Genomic DNA, 18,107 nt, shown 5'->3' on the forward strand with positions numbered 1-18,107 from the left:
CCTTTGTTGTTGGTACTGACAGATTTTTGGTACCTGCTTCCAGAACACTGCCCAATACTTACAGCAGAGCTCTTCATCCTGTATCAGGACACACAATACATCCGGCGAGACAGGCTTTTCAATTGTATCGTCTGTTCAGATTCTCTGTGCCCTACAGAGCCTCTGTGTTCTGTACACTGTCCATTCCTTGGTGCAATGGGTCCAGGAAAATTTTAACTTTCTCACTCTTGATGGAGTGACTGTGATGTTTATATGGGTTTCTGGTCACATTGGTCTGACAGAAAATTAGGCCGCTGGCTCTGCCGTCGAGGCTGCAGTCCTCGTACCTCTGCCTGCTAATTCTTCCATTCCCTCCAATATAATCCGTGTTGTCGTCTGTCAGCAGGTGGTGTCACTTTGGCATCACCACTGGTCTTTCCTTCATGGGAACAAGCTCCTGAGAAATAAACCTCTCCCAGTGGTTTGGCCAACCTCCTCTCAGCTTTCTCACCACAGGATCAGTATTTAGCTAGGTGGCATATTAGACACTGTTTGTTTAGCTGTCGCCATTCGTTAAGTGGTGATTCCCCACTACTTCGTGCTCATTGTCCTCAGCCTTTGATGGTTTGCCATTTCCTGACAGTGCACTTTTTAAATCACATATGTTCTAATATATGTTTGCCATCTGAGTTATCGGCCATTTTAGTGAATGGCATGCAAGCTGTCTACCGTGTTGTACTTTTTATCTGTTGTAGCAATATGGCGGAGTATGTTTAATCTTTAATTCAGGACTTCCGTTGTCTCTATGGCATCTTTTAAGTACCTTTCTCCAAGTCCCTATTGTTAGCTGTCTTTCATTCCCTCGATTGGGCTTGACTTGTAGTCGCTTTTAACCCCTTTCTCTTTGTGTTTTTCGGTTCTGACATAGGGGTGTATGACCCTAGTTGTTTTTGTGGCCTAAAGCAAAATAAAATCAGAACATGGTACCAGTTGCAAGGGCAGCAAAAATTTGGTTCTAAGTATTTTCCATAATGATTGATTGAATTTAAAAATTTTAAATGCTGTCATAACCTACTCATTAAGAGGTATAATCTTAAGTTAAATGTTTAACACAATAAGATGTGTATTACAGCTAGAAACTGTGTTTGTTTTCAGGCAGTGTTAGAGACAGTGCACAAATACCTGGGTATTATTCATACAGTATTTAAGAATGAGAGAACTTAACGACTTCCAACAAACCTCAAGGATAATTTCAAACCTTTTTGCACGTGCATGTTTGTCAAATGTTAAACATACTAAATCATTTGTAAAGCAGACAGATGTTTGAAGCCATGTTACAAATGTGACTTAAGATTCTTTAAACAATTAGTTTGTGTTAAATTTTGGTTATGTGAACAAATGCACAAATTTAAAGGCTGTCAGTTCAACTAAATAGTTAGTGGTTACCGTTACAAATGACTGATGTATTTGGGAGAACACTTGTAAGGTGGAACAGGTCTATTAAAGAGGCTGCTTAAACTGTGCTCAACTGTCTTCTTCTGGACTACTGCTATGTAGTAAGGGATCTTCCAGATAGGGTTGATAGAGGCCATTGAAAAAGTTCAAAGGGCAGCTCATTTTGTATTGTCACAAAATAGGGGGTCAGAGTGTCACAGATATAATATGCAGAATGAGGTGGTAATCATTAAAGGTGTTTCGTTGTGGCAAATTCTTTTCACAAAATTTTAGTCACAGATTTCTACTTTGGTGTCACCGCCAGACACCACACTTGCTAGGTGGTAGCCTTTAAATCGGCCGCGGTTCATTAGTATATGCCGGACCCGCGTGTCACCACTGTCAGTGATAGCAGACCGAGCGCCACCACACGGCAGGTCTAGAGAGATGCACTGGCACTCGCCCCAGTTGTACAGCCGACGTTCATAGCAATGGTTCACTGACAAATACGCTCTCATTTGCCGAGACGATAGTTAGCATAGCCTTCAGCTACAATTGCTACGACCTAGCAAGGCGCTGTATTCAATTGATATTTATTATGTGAAGCATGTAACATCAAGAGCGATGTTCTACAATTGTGGATTAAAGTTAAGTATTATATCAACTACGTACTTTATTTGCAATTCTCAAGATATTGTCCTGTTCCAGACCTCACGCCAGTCAGCGTGTAATTAAACGCGTGCATTTCAGCCTCCTCTAGAAAAACAGTGTTGGCTCTTCTGCCAACACTACATCTACCGTCTTCAAAAATACAGTACAACCCCACTTTATGTTTCCGGAATTAACGTTTTCCCACCGTTTGATATTTTTTTATCACTTTCGTCAGATTTCCTATGTTCACAATGTTAATTCGCAACAAATTTATAAATTTCCTTTGATTTACACTTTATGAAAAAATGTTTGTGTGGAGAAAAAACTGGCGTAAATCGATGCCATCATGATGTTGGGTGTCAAGTAGTGTTACCAAACATTGTGTGTTTTAAGTTTGTTGACACCAGGGTGCTCTACTCAGCAGATTTGAATCGGTAAATGTCACTTCGTTCGTAGGGGCTACCCAATACTGGATTTTGTAAACAGATTTCCCGATACAACTTCTGGGTGGTTATGTAAACACTTCATAATCAGTTCTGGAAATCTGCTTCCTATAGCTGGTTATCCAATTGTGCAATTGATTTTCACTCTCGTGTAAATGCAACTGATTTTGAAATGTGCTTGGGCTGTCAGGTTTCATCTTGTCTTAAAAAATTTTGGGCTAATATGGATGGAGTGGCTTTTTGTACAGTGAAGGGTAAGAAGAAATATTAGACTGAAGTTGTTTATATCTTGTATAATTGAAGAGAAATAACAATTGTGCTGATTAAATCATAACCATATTTATATGGGCTAGCAAATCCACTTCGGACCTTAACGTGTAAACACGACAGCGAAAAACTGTTTCTGACATTCAGTTTTCTTCGTTTGGAAGATTTGTCGAATGAAAATGTAGTGCGCGCAAAGTGGGAACAATTCATGCTGCATCTCCTGCCGCTGCCAAGCTCTACTCAGCATGCTGGCTGATGGGAGTAACTATGTTCATTTGAATAAAGATATCATGACCAATCACAACCATTCCCAATCTATCTATACTGCACGTGCGTAGTTTCAGGATTTTTGTGATTGTTGTGACACCTTCGTTGAATCATATTTAGCGTGTTTCATTGTTTGGTCACTAGTAGTGCTAGTTGACACCTTCACTCACTCTGCATTGCTCAAATGTTTTTGATTTATAGACAGTGCCAGTTACGTATTTTTTCATGCTGGGCAGAACGTTTTTGGATAATGTATCCTCATTGTCGAGTCCAGTATCTACGTATGTATTTTGTATGATATTGCACGAACAAACGGTGTGAATGATGGTTGGCATCTGTATGGTTTTCTACATTCCTGAGGCGGCACAGTAGCTAATAACCTCAAAAAGACTGTTACAGTACAACATGTATGCAAACACTACACAAAATACTTATGTAAATATTTGCACTTAAAGACGAGAAAAAATTTCGAAATGCATCGTGCTAAACATGAAAAAATATGTAACTGATGAAGTGTTTCATTATTTTAATAATGAATGACAGCTGCAGACTTTAATGAAAAATTGATTATGACCTATGAAATTGGTTTAAACACTCCTGCTCCCTAGACAGTTATTGGTTCCAGTTCCATTAGTGGTTTTTATTAATTAATAAATCTTTAGTAGTTAATAAACAAGTTCCTGACAAGTGTTTTGATGCTTATTACATATACATGTATCATACATGAAGTGTGAAAATAGCTTAAAATGTTACTTTCCACATTTTACATTTTCCCGCATTTTACACAATTTTTTTCAAGTGCCTTAAAAAGTTTTTAAGTGGGGTTTCATGATATTTCTCCAAATATATTAGCACAACAGTACCGTAATATTTCACAGTGTCAAGTCATTTGATTGTACTGCAGTTGAGTGAAACAGACATTCTTCATTTCTTTCTAATTTGGAGACTCCTCTCTGTGCTGTGCATAAAATACGCCTAATCTCTATATATAAAAGGCAATGTCCTGACTGACTCATCATCGCCTAGCCCAAACTGCTGAGGATAGAAACTTGAAATTTGGACAAGGTGTTGCTGTTATACTGTAGGCATCATTTAAGAAGAAATTTTCGAAATTCCAACCCTAAGGGGACGAAGAGTCTTTCCAGAAACATTGCTATTAGGCAATTTTGAAGCTAGGCCTGCAGAAATTAGTATTTGGTTTCTTGGTCAGAAATAATGGTTTCAGCATTTTGGGAAATTAAACTACTAAGGGGGGAAAATGGGTGAAATTTTTTGAAAATAAATACTAAAGAATTGATAAAGGATTTTTGAAGCTACATCTGTGACAGTTGGTATTAGATTTTTGAAAATATTTCGTTACATTAAAAAGTTCTAGAGCTAAATTTGTGATTCACTTCTCGGTTAGATATAAAGCAATATTTTTTAAGGGATGAAGGTGCTTCCGAAATATCTCCACAAAAATGCAAAAGGCATAATTAACAAAAACTTGGTCACCAGCTACCAGAATCACTTCTTGGTCAGAAATAAATTTGGAAAAGACTTTGCTGATATGGCCTTAACTAGCGTGAAAAGCTTAGAAGGCAATGCAGTTTGTGAACAGCATAAAATTCAGCCAAATAAAGACAAAAAAAGTCTACAGGCCATACTGTCTATGCGAGCGAAGCAGTGGGACCTAAGCTAGTGCGTTAATAAAAGATGGTAGTTTCGCCATGATTTTGACTTTTGGCTACTATGTTACTTATCACAATATTTTGAATGTATGGATAAACAAAACCCAGAATTGCAAAGTGTGGTTGACCTTCCTTAAAACTGACAGCATGTTTTGATAGCTCTTTGCAAATAGTTGTGGCCTTAGTTTCTAAAACATTTACAAAGTTCGTGCTGAAATGGTTCCCCCCCTCCCCCTTGATGATAATCCCACATACTTCAACTTTTAAGTTAGATGAAATGCTCTGACAATGGCTCACCTGTAGCATGTTTCTCGTTGATGACATAAAGCATCACCATTATGCCTTTCCCTTCAGAGAATATCTAGATAATGTATGTGGCTTCTGTCATTATTGGTCAGCTGTAGCTTAAAAGTAGAATCAAGAGAGAAGTAACTAAAGTGGATGATGACATTTGGTGAAGCATCAACTACAGCGGGATTCGACAATATTGCTGTAGAAACTTTATAATTGAATTACACAGTGCAGCAGTAAAAACTTTTTTGCTAATGTAGGTGTTCCTGAATTTGAAACTGATATTCAAAACATTTTGTCGCCCACAGTTTCACCAACATTGTCATATACTTAAGTAGTATAAGGCACACTTATCATACGTTAGTGAAACAAAAGTTTCAAACAATAACGTATTGAAATATGCACACAACAGACAGGTGCATCCAGAGAACAGGGTAACAAAGATGCATTTATCACATTCATTACATGTTGTATTAGTTGTATGGTAAACCCCCACTTTTTCTCACATGAGGCATTCGTGTGTGCTTACACTGGAGCAGACAGCAATAGTTGCCCATCCTCCGAGCATCGCTTCACATCCTTCAGAATGCAATTACCTGTGTAATGCAGAAGAAAAGAACGTACTTAATTTGGTTCTTTGTTACCATCGTTTTCATTATGAGGTAAAAATGACCACCTCCTGACTTTGCATTATGAATTTCAAAAACATTGAGCATTAACTGTTGAAGATAAACTACCACCTGCACCAGAATATTGGGCTGTGAAACATTCTGCGTATAGTCAAATGTTTTAGCGGCAAGATACTTCCTTTCTTTGCACAGATTCATTGAAGCTGCTGAGTATTGTAAAATATTTAGCTCTTCTTTTGTGAATCATTAATTCTGCTTCAGCAGCCTTTTGCCTTCTCATTAAGGTATGGGTTCTTTAGTTTCTTTTCCAGAAGTTCACATGTACAGCGGGTACCTACCTGAGGCCTCCCAAAACTGATGTGAAAATGGCCTTTCAAGTTTTAGCATAGTTCTGATACATAATGTCTACATCAGGATATTTTTGCTTAAAAAATGGAAACACAATTTTCACATATAACTTTGCATCAAGGCAATTTTTCACTTTGGAGGAATAGTGAGTCTATTTTCTTGGAGAAGCCTCAATATGTTGATGAATGGGCCTCTTAATTTTGGCAGGCTTTGAATTTGCTGGGGAGGGGGCTTCCTCATAAATGACAGCTGTCTTTTTAGACCACCTTCCTTTCATCATTAAGTATGATGAAGTACTTCTGTGGCTACACTTGATGGACGACACATTTTTAGACGGACAAGGTCTTTGTACATTGTTACAGGTGATCAGACCTTGTAAGTATATATCCTGTTCATCTGTGCTCTTGAAATTATTTAATCTCACAAAAGATGTCTAATGAAATATATCAACATTAACAAAACATGCTTTCTTACAATTGCATTTCTCACTTGTTTTTCTTTCCAGAATTTTCACCTGCATATTTCATGTTTTCACTTCCTTGAACATGTGCTCTTTTAATCACCTCATTCTTGTATTTAACCTGATTCCTTTCACCTCTCTTTCATTTAATGTAGTTTACAGTTATCACAGAACTTTAAAATAAATCTATCATCCTGCACCTTGTAATTGCATAAGATGACTAAGACCAAGAATTTTCTGTTCTGTCGGAGACAATCAACTCTTCAAAATGACAAAGCTTATTACTAGAATAAACAGACCACACTGTACTGTGAATGGAATCAACATTGCTGCCGCATTAAGATTAGAAACACCAGAACTCCAGGAGTTATATTGTTTCTAAAACTGATACAAAGTTACCAGATGCAAAAAACATAGACAGGGCGATGGATATTATGTTGCTTTTTGTACAGAATGCTGCAGCTACCCTTAAAGGCGGCCTGTACACAAATGACAGATTTTACATAAAATGTGAAGTTACATTGTTTCTAAAATGGTTGATTTATTTTGAATTTTGTCGCCATGTTCTCAACTGTATCGATATACTCTGGGCTAAGATTGTTTCTCAAAACGGTTTGAACCACACACTTACAGGCAGTCCAGGTTTCTTGCTCTGTGGCATTCATTGAATGAAATGTAGCAATTATTTCCAAAAAGGGACCAGCGAACACACCCTTTAAGAACTTTGCATTTGAGAGGTTGTGGAACTTGTAACATAGATAATGAGTTTGTTTGCGTGGCCATCCTCTGCAGCAAGCACAGAAATACTTGTTTTGTAAATAAAACCGCCTTTGCTTGCTGCAACTTAATTTATTTTTCCCAGGCGCATTTCGCCTTTTACTTGCCCTAAGGCATCACCAGTGGGATCTATAACGATACAGTTTTCTTATTGTTCGATTTTCAAACAGTTCATGTTGCAATTTTTCATGTAAATAAGTAATTACTTAAGCTTTGCTGTGAGTTGCGTTTCCTCTCATCTTGTCTGGAGGTAACACTACCACTTTGTGTGTATGTAATAAAGTGGTAGTGCGACCTCCAGACCAGATGAGAGGAAACAAAGATCACAGCAAACAGTAAGTAATTACTTAATTACATAAACAATTGCCACATTAACTTTCTGAATAATATAACAGTTACAAAACTGTATTGCTATAGATCCCACTCATCATGCCTTACACCAGGCAAAATGCACCTGGAAAAAATAAATTAAAAAAAGGTGATTTTATTTACAAAACAAGTACTGTAACATGGATATTTGAATCTCACACTTTGGAAATGCCTTAGCTAATTGCTTCATTGTGCCCAATTGGATTTGTAGAGAATGCAGTAGGATTATCCCTATTTCCAACCTTCAGGACCACTACTTTAACTCCCAGTGTTCGTCAGTAACCTGTCTTATCACATTCGCAGATGAAATTTGGGAACTTGGTGTATCCTGATCGTTGTCCTAGAAGCATACTCAACACTTGCAATCACTGCACCCCATCCAGTTGCGATCGTCATTGTGATGATAGTAAGAACAACCTTTGTTATATTTCCTACAGGTGCACAGCATAGTCAACAGGCATTGAGGCATTCATGTTGTTGTTGTTCAGCAGAATTGCCTTACAGCTTCTTTTAGATAAGACAATAAATGGTATTCCCTCCCCAGGTGTGTACAGTATATTGAATTGACCCACCAAACCTTGTACATCACTGCAGTTCACTGAAAAGTCATTTTGACCAAAATATTGTGTGAATATCAAGTTCATTTTCCTGTTAAATTTAACAGATGTATAGTCTGCACAGGTAGGGGGCACAGACTGCAGGCATTGTAGGGGAAACGCTGAGCGCTGGAGGGGAAGTGCCGTTCTAAACTGAAGCCTGCAGCCACATTTCTTGTAAATATCGCCCACACTTAAGCATGGTGACCATTAAAAAAGATCTACTGTCACCTCTGTTTTGATTAATATATAGAAAGAATTCCGCTGAAAATGCAGCTATTTATTTTCACCTGGCTTGTTAATCACTTGGAACTTAGAGAGAAACATCACGAACTGCGAATTTTGAGTAAAACCTACACATTTCCCTGGTCGCCATGTTAAAATTTGCTTCTTTCTGCTAAAACACAGTGGGGTTTACACAGTTTCACCTCACTAACCTGTGCAGATGCAGTTGCAAGAATTTTGAAGCAGTGGTTTATTAAGTGAGGAAAAATGACAGTAGCTTACAGAAAATCACATCCTTGGTACAAAATAAATATGTAATGTCTTCACATATGTTGTTCCAAATACCCATAGCATTTCTCATTTCATCAGTTGTCGATGGCCCTTAAAAATTACTTTCTTTCATGGAAAAAGGCTATAGTTAGTGGATAATCACTGTAGATAATGCAGTTTTACATAATAATGATATGGCAAAATATTTTTCTCTTTGCTTGCTATCATTTGCAAAAATCTCATTTCGAAATAAGAGACCATTTATGAAGTGTGAGGAATGTTGTGGGTAGTTCACTCTGGCTTTGTCACTGGCATGACGCAATTGCAAGTGAGTGTGCTATTTCATGTCAGTTTTATCTAGCTTGGTGACAGATACCTCTACCCGTCTAAAGAAAAATTCAGTATGTTATCTAAATTTCATATGCAACAACAGATCATAGCAATCTCTTTTTTCATTACAAACTTTTCTAAATTTTGCGCATTTTCGTACTTCCCTGTAAATATCATGACGACTATGACCACTAACGACATGATGGGCACATCATCATGAACCCGACGTTTTTCACGAAATAGTTTCTGTAAAATCGTTTGACAAAGATTGCATGGTGTGTGCCTCAATTCTATCATCACTGACCAACCGAAAAGCGGAAAACGCTTGTCGGCCTCCCCTTCCGATCATTTACATCTATATCTATATTGCACAAGCCACTGTGATGTGCATGGCAAAAGGTACATCGCATTGTATCAATTGTTAGGTTTCTTTCTGTTCCATTCGCCTATGGAGTGCAGGAAGTTGTTTGAATGCCTCTGTGCGTCTAGCAATTATTCTAATTTTATACTCACAATCACTATGTGAGCAATACATGGGGGGTTGTAGTGTATTCCTAGAGTAATCTTTTTTGACATTCTCCCACGGATTAAACAAACCTGTGACCATTTGTGCTGCCCTTCTCTGTATATGTTCAATATTCCCCTTTAGTCATATCTGGTATGTGTCCCACACACTTGGGCAGTATTTAAGAACAGGTTGCACGAGCAGTATTTAAGAACAGGTTGCACGAGTGATTGGTTACAAATCTCCTTCGTAGACTGATTGCAATTTCTCAGTAAACTAAAGTCTACCACCTGCTTTGCCGATGACTGAACCTGTGAATTCATTCCATTTCATACCCCTACGAAGTGCTACACCCAGGTATTTGTATGGTTTGGCCAATTCCAGTGGTGACTCATTGATACAATAGTCATAGGATACTACATTTTTTCATTTTGTTATGTGCAAAATTGTACATTTCTGAACATTTAGAGCAAGTTGCCAGTCTCTGCAGCATGTTGAAACCTTATCAAGATCTGACTGAATATTTATGCAGCTTCTTTCTGATATTACTTCATTATAGATCACTGCATCACCTGCAAAAAGCCTGGTTTTACTATTATCGTCTGCATCGTCATTAATATACAATATGAATGGCGAAAGTCCCAGCACACTTCCTGGGGTGCATACCCAAAGTTACTCCTACATCCGACAATGACTCTCCATCCAAGATAACATACTGTGTTCTCACTTCCAAAAAGTCCTGAATCCAGTCACAAATTTCACTTCATACCCCATATGATCGTAGTTTTGACAAGAAGTATAGGTGCGGTACTGAGTTAAAATGCTTTTCGGAAATAAAGAAATATTGTATCTTATTCGTTGCTTTGGTCCAAAGCTTTCTGTATGTCCTGTGAAAAAATGCGAGTTAGGTTTTACATGATCGACATTCTTGAAATATATGCTGGTTGGCGTGGAGGTGGTGATTTTCTTCAAGATTCCTCATTATGTTTGAGCTCAGAATATGTTCCAAGATTCTACAACTTGATGTCAAGGATATTGGATGGTAGCTTTGTGGATCATTCTACTACTATTCTTGTAGATGGGTTTTACCTGTGCCTTTTATTAAGAACTGGGAATGGTTTTTTGTTCAAGGGATCTAAGATATAGTGAGAAGAGGGGCTTATTCAAACATGCATTCTGTGTAGAATCTCTTTGTTTAGTTTTAACAATTTCAGCTGTTTATTAATACCATCTTTTCAGTGGTACAAGGATTAAATTGGGGCATTATCCTTGGTGGTTCTTCATAAACAGACACGAGAAAACTTAGTTAAGCATTTCAGCTTTTGCATTGGTATCTTCAATTTCAGTTCCTGTCTCATTTACTGGGGACTGGACACTAACTTTGGTGCCACTAACAGCCTTTAGATATGACCAGAATTTCGTTGGGTTCTGTGGAAGATCACTTGACAATACTCTGCTACAGTAGTCACTGAAGGCATCACACATTGCTCCCTTGACAGCCAAATGTGTTTAATTCAGCATCTCTCTACCTATAGCCATATGCTTTGTTTTATACCTGTCATGCTGTAATTTCTGTTTCTTTAGAAGTTTCTTTACAGTGACTGTACACCTGGAGATTCCTTCCCATTACGAACTGTTCTACTGGGTGCCTACCTATACAGTGCACGGTCAACTGTTCTTTTGAGCCAGAGTTACTCTACATGCTCATGACCTGTACTGTTTAAAGTTCCTCACATTACAGATTTTTTTATTTAATTTACTGAACATCTAGTTCTTTCTGCTTGTTGTAGTTGTCCTTTGTACTTTGATAGTCATTGTTGCCATAACAGCGTCACAGTCTCTGAGTCTAGTTTCGATGTGGACATTCTCGAAGATGTCAGGCCATTTTTTTTGCCATTAGATCCAATATATTCCCTTCATGAGTGGTGTTCCTAACTATCTGTTCTAGGTGGTTTTCAGAGGAGGGATTTAGTTCTGTTTCACAGGATTTCTTATTAAAAAGAAAAAAAACAAACACTACTTTAATTTTCTCAATTTGTTGCTGGATGATTAAAGTCTCCACTGTCGATTTCAGTACGATTGGGGAACTTCCGAACAAGTGAACGGAGGGTTTTCTCTTACAGTTTTTGGTTGCATCAGGAATAAGTCTGTTAGGCGAAGGAAGGGCCTAATTATTTTATGCTCACCCCTGATATTGAGTCTTGCTCAAATGATCTCATGCGTAGCTTCAATTTCCACCTCAGTGGAATTGGGTTCCTTCTCTGCTGTGCCAAATACAGCATCTTCATTTCCCATTTGTCTATCCTTTCAATATACACTCAAATTTTCCCCAAAAATCACACTGCTATAAATTTCAGGTTTCAGCCAGTTTTCTGCACTAGTATTACGAGCTCTAATGCTTATCATGAGCATTTCAAACTCCGGCACTTTATTGCGGATGCTTCGGCAGTTTACAATTAGGATTTTAATGAATGAACTCGCCCAGTGCTTTGGACGAAAACTGGTTGTTGCGCATTGGCCAACATATTGTGCGCAGACTCCACCAGCTGCTAAAAGACATCTTTCCTAGGAGTTCTACTTTATCATTTGTCAGTCCCAGATCGCAGACTGAATCATTTAGATGGACTTGTGAGTGAATAGAAGAGAGCCCTCATCTGTGCCTACTTCAAAGTCAGTATGCTCCATCTCCTGCATGGTACCTCTATCATCACTGCCATCCCTATCTGATGTTTGTGATGTAGTACAGGTGTATCAGAGCTATGTAGAACAGGACAAGTTGCTGAGTGAATGTTGTTTGTATTGTCAATAGTCTTCCTGTTCTTCTTGTTGAAACCAGTAATAATACACGAGGACAAGTAACAGACATTGGTATGATTCTTTTGTTCCCACCAGGCCACAGAGATGTCGAATCGTAATGCCTTCATCTTTGCTGCTGCCTACAGTCCTAAATCTTCTACATGTGCAGTACCCAAGGCCTGTGAAGCCCATACTTTATTATGTCACTGTTTCACTCTGAAATAGACATGATAGAACTTCCTCAAGAAAGCAGTAATTTTCCCCCACCACAGAAACAGATGGGAAAGTTTACACAGGCTTCCTTGCACAAACTTAACGCAGTGATGGACAGGTAGTGCCATTTGCAGTGTGACAGTTAGTTACCTCCAGCTAGGTGTGCAAGTGTTGCACAACGCAAACCAATGTGCCGCTTCTGAACTTCATTTGATGTTTTTGTGTGTACTATCGTTATGGCAAAAGTAAGCAATTTGTGCAAAAACTGTGGGTGAAATAAGCTTTGGGTATATTTTTGAATTCAGGCAGTTGAAATATATAAAGAATGCCTACATTTTCAAGAAGTTTTTGTGAACTTGAAGTTTGTTGCATTGTGTTATCAGAAGATTGTGGTTTATCCTTACTTATATATTTTGTTGGATCATATCTGGTTAATGATAGACAGGACCAATGCCACTTGCTAAGTAGCTGCACCTGTGTTCGCTTCCAGAGTCTACATTTACACATGTTCCCTGCAAACCTATTAAGTGTGTGGCAGATCATTCTTCCCCTTTGTGTCAGATTTCATTGTTATGCCATTAGCATATGGAGTGTGGTAAGAAATGCTTGTTTCTGTATTGTAAATAGTTTAATATTAATCTTTGCAATCTGTGTCTGAGCATAGTTATCGCAAAGAATTTTTCTTGTTCCTTAAAGCGGTAATGTTCCTCGTAATGGTACACTTTCATGTGGTAATGGAATAATTGGTAATCATCTCACAGTGTCTATCAAACCACTTTCCAGCATTTCTGTGACATACACCCATGAATCAAACAAAACTTGTATCCTGCACTCTAGATCATACATAACTGCAGACACAAAAGTTAATTTTATTGTAGGTACTACAGTTTTTCTCTCATAATGTTCTCTTACAAGCCCCTTAGTATTCTGTTCAGTTTGTTCTTGGTACATATTGTCAATTGTATCCCGGTAAACATTTGCTGCATATATCTTGCACTAGGCTGCACAGTTTTTAAGAATGAAAGTAGATGTTTTAGTAAAGTTATAGGTTTTATTCGCTCTCAGCAATATTCTAGTAATAAATGGTGGTTATAATGAAATATAGCTGTTGTTTAAAAGCATTCTTCAACTGTAGAGCCATTGACCGGTGAGTGACTTCGGGTATGTGAGAAAATGTATGTTATGAAGGAGTCTGTAATTACAGTCCGAATTCCGTATGTGATAGTACACTGCTAAAATTGAAAGTCATCGTTATGTACAATTACATGGTTTTCTCCAGTATGTAGTTTTTTGACTCATTTTTCCGTTTTCTGTTGCAGTCTCCACCGAAGGGCGCCACTATCCCGTACCGGCCCAAGCCGCAGGTTGCGGGACCCGTGATCCTGGCTGGTGGTCAGGCTTACACCATCCAGGGTAACTATGCGGTGCCGGCCCACGCTGCCGACGTAAGTACAATGCCCCTGTTGCACCGTGCGGGTCCGGGGCCGGCGATGCCGCCCGTGCCCGTGTCAGTGTCGCTGTCGGTCCCCCCCGGCGTGGGGCACCCCCACCCCCAGTTGGGCCTGCCCCCCTCCCCTGCACTGCTGGCCGCCGCAGCCACCGGGCTCGCCGACCCGCTGCTGAAGAACGGCCACCTGGCGGCTGCTCTGCCTCCCGCCCACCTCGCTGCCGACGTAAGTCCGGTCGGGCCCCCTGCCGTCTCCTGAGTGCCCCGAATCCACCCTTCGACCGTGACACGGTGCCCCGCCTCTGCCGTATCGACCCCTCCCCCCCACCCCCCCACCCCGACCCCTTTTGAAATTCCACCCCGGCCCACCTACACACCGACACTAGGGAGTTCCATATCTTGGAGCAGGTTTGTACAGTGGCAGCTGTATTAATATGTGCACCACCATAGTCTCTGTTTAGTACTGTGTACAAATTTGGGTTTCTTGAGCAAAACCATTCCCCAAATCACTGCCATCCAATGCCAGTTGTTGTTTCCACATATGCATTCAGAATTTTAATATGGTGTCAAATCAATTGATTTGTGTGCAAACATTAGTGTAGCTATGTGTTTTTGAGTCGAGAGCTGACGGAAATTTTAATGCAAAAGAAGGTCCGTATTGTGTACGTGGAAAATTATTTCTTGTTGAAATCATTTGGGGATAAAATGATTTTGTCAACAGTTCTGTCTTTATGCTGGGTTGTCATAGGTGCTGTGGATATGTTTTTATGTAGTTAATTTTGCAACCAAACTTTATTCCGTTGTTCAGAACAAAGTTATCATTCAGCAGTTGTGCTACTAAGAACACCATTGTCTTTAGAAGTAATTTTATTAGTTTTAAATGTCTAAAGGTTGCTAATATAACTGTTGTCACTTCATTTTAATATTTATATTCAGTGACAAAAGCAAAAATTTGTTGCTCCATTGGAATCAAAATAAATGTGAAATATTGACAGTTATGCAGTAAAGTGAACTTCAGGAAGACCATTTCTTAAAGTTAAAATACTTTTGAAACACATTACAGTTGATACTACTTGACTTTAATACCAATGAGTAATTAAAGGAAATCATTGAAGAGTAGAACGAGATTGAGATGACTTTCAAAGAGTTAAAGTAAATTTTGTTCCCTGAACAAAAAAATGTTCGTTTCATACATGCAAAGTATGGAATGATAAACGCATGTACACAATAGATTTCCGCGGTTGAACCAATGAGGGCAGAGTGATGGCAGTTTCTGAGTAGCAGGTGTTGTTGAAAATCTTGGATGGTGGTGGTGGTGATGGTGCAACAGGAGTGTAGTGAGAGTACTTCTATGGCTTCTTAGGTCTGTGGCAAGAGGATGTTTCCACGTGCAAGTTGAGTAGAATGAGTGGTGATGGGAGTATGTATGTGTAAGCTTTCAAGGTCTCTATTAATTTCCTGCTCTCTGTTGTTCGCTTTGACTTCCTGTAGGAATTTGTATTTGTCGAGGAGGTGATCTATTTAATTAGCTTGTAAATAAAATTCTGACAATTATAAACAATAACATGGTCATATTTTTTAAAAAATAGACATCAATAATTTGTTACCTTATGAATGGCACTTCTTGGAGGCACAAATTACCAACTGGGTGATAGCGTTAGTATAATTTGTCGTTGCTCCCCATGGTTATATTTAGCAGGCAGAAAGTCTTAATTTTGGACATTTTAGTTATGCCACCAGTTTGTGCTTTTCCCCTTCCTATAGACAGGGTGAACCAGAACTCCACCAACAAACTTTCAGAATTGGTACTATGGATCAAAATAAGAAAAAAGTGTCCAGTAAACAGTCTCTAAAATGTATACCTTCAGAGGTGTGAGCACTTCTTCAGGAGAACAGATGTTTCACAGTAGTGAAGATGAAAACTATCTCGTAACTTGTAAGGTATGTGCTTAAGAGTCCATGTTTGCTGACAGTTTTTCCGTTCAGATCTCAGACAGTTTGTTTAATCCTGGTTCATCCTGTTTGTAACTTGGTTGAACTGGCTGGTAATTATACTGTTGATCTTGTTGATATTTACACATACATATGCTAAGAATATTACTTTTATAATTTTATGGTGTGGGTCACTCTCATTGTGTGTCATTTGGTCTCTGTTAAATATGTTGTTCTCAGTCAGGAGAACATACAGCAGTTACAATTACTCCAAAGTGCATTCAGATATTTCTGCTAGTGAGCTGAGGTACAAACCTTTTCAGCCCTTGTTTAAAATATTGTATGATATATTTCCGTGCATTTCGAACAGTCACTGCGACTTTGGTGGTGTAATCCTGTGCTGTCAGATATTATATGTTAAGTGAGATCTCTAAACAGTGGTTCATTTAGTGTCTCGAGGTGTGAACTATGCGTAAGAGGGGTGTTTCAAGTTGCGTGTACCTGCTTTCTAAGATATGGCATTCCTTTGGTGTTCCATTCATGCACTCTTTTTCTAACTTCTGCACACAACACTAACCTTCAAGCCATCTGTTGAACTACACTGCATTGTTAGAATGTTACTGTGTTTTTCCTTGGGATCATTTCTTATGGATATAAGAAAGTTGCAGAACAATCATCATGGCCTGTTGGCAGTATTTTGCTTTTAAATTAGGATTATTTATTTGTCTCTTTTTTTTCCTTTTTGAATGAAAGTAGATATTGCGCATTGTTTATTTTCTGATTTATTAGCTGTAAGTAGTTCTTTCTCCCAGTAATGTTGAGGTCTGTTAAACATTCATGATGATCGTTCTGTTTACATTGCTGAATAGTAGACTAATTAAGCTTAAGTTTCCAGGAATATCTTAACTTTCTATTCTGTGGTTATTGTGATGAATGTGCTTCTAATAAAAATATTGCAGTTTTTTCTTTCTATTGCATATCTGGTATGCCAGCAAATTTCTTCGTGCACTGCTTCTATTTGATTGCCTGCCACAGTTACAATTCCTGGGAACTGGAGCAAATATTTGCTTGTTTAGTTGGGAAAAAATTGTTTTATTGCAACCATGTCCTCAGTTCTCCTGTAGTGTTTGCATGAAGATGGAGCATGATGAATGTGAACTGCATCTTTGGATCTTCCAGGTTACCCACAGAGGTCACATTAAAAAAGCTTGTGTTATGTTGAGATTCCAGGTGATTTGCTTCATGTTAAATTTTGTACATGATTCAGTTGCTGTTTAGTTTAGCTAATACACTCTTGCTGTTTGTGCTCCATCTTCAAGCGAAGATACCTAGGTTTTTGGGGAAGAATCTGTAATTTTTGTAGCTTTTTAATTCATTTAATTTATGGTGCCAGTAACAAAATGCATAAGTTGGAAATGTTTTTTGGCAACCATTTTGATTTAATTTGGCACTTCTTTAGCTTTGTCAGAGTTCTTTTTCTGGTAACAGTTCGTAAATAAACAGAGCTCATTTGTTGAGAACCTTGGAAATAAGTAACCTGAAATTAGCTTAAATAGTTTCACATTGCCTGTGGAGTTCATGCATTGTTCAAAGATAATTAATCTCTTCTGGCACTCTTTGAATTTACCTTATCCAAAGAAACCTCCATAATCCTAATATCTAGAATGAAGCCACACCTTTCCTTGTTATAAGTCCTCTTACTGAACTCGTATGTATGCCTTCAAAATTTCTCATTAGAGTTCGTATAAATTTGTACATATAACATTTTATGCATGGCTTTTTTCGTGGTCTTTATCGCACACCATCACTTTCATTACTTGGCTTATACATTTGTACGGCACTCAGTTTACAGTAAAACGAAATGCTGATTGACGGCTGTTGTTGGCAGATTTCCTTAAATTTTTCTTTCAGGGGAGGGGGACTGTTGCCATGTGGGGATGTCCCTCCCGGTAAAGGCCCAGGGATCAATCTTTTTAGTTTTATTAATGAAATGATTTATATTGGTTAACATGTATTGATGATGTTGTAAGTGTCCACACTTCAGAACTTTACACACCCACTTTATTAGCCCCACCTAACCTGTCACTTTTGAGCAACTTGTTTATGTTCACCGTAGTTGTGGTACTGTAATGATGTCAGTAGTTAAAACGTTGTTCTGAGTGTTTTATGCAGGCTATTAATTAATTGTAATAGTTAGATTTGTTCACT

General features: G+C 38.4%; 1 protein-coding gene across 10 annotated transcripts in view; it reads left to right on the forward strand.

Moving 5' to 3' along the window:
• The window catches only part of LOC124719063 (poly(rC)-binding protein 3), a 507,840-nt gene that overhangs the window by 454,344 nt on the left and 35,389 nt on the right, over nucleotides 1–18,107 (forward strand). For 7 of the 10 annotated variants that reach the window (XM_047244744.1, XM_047244735.1, XM_047244739.1 and 4 more), the window contains one exon: nucleotides 13,840–14,193. In XM_047244744.1, coding sequence (XP_047100700.1) covers nucleotides 13,840–14,193 — 354 coding nt within the window. The remainder of the gene's footprint in view (nucleotides 1–13,839; nucleotides 14,194–18,107) is intronic. The other 3 variants (XM_047244741.1, XM_047244742.1, XM_047244743.1) reach the window with 1 other exon arrangement.

The sequence above is a fragment of the Schistocerca piceifrons genome, chromosome 10 (genome assembly GCF_021461385.2).
Source record: "Schistocerca piceifrons isolate TAMUIC-IGC-003096 chromosome 10, iqSchPice1.1, whole genome shotgun sequence".
NCBI classification, from domain to species: Eukaryota; Metazoa; Arthropoda; class Insecta; order Orthoptera; family Acrididae; genus Schistocerca; species Schistocerca piceifrons.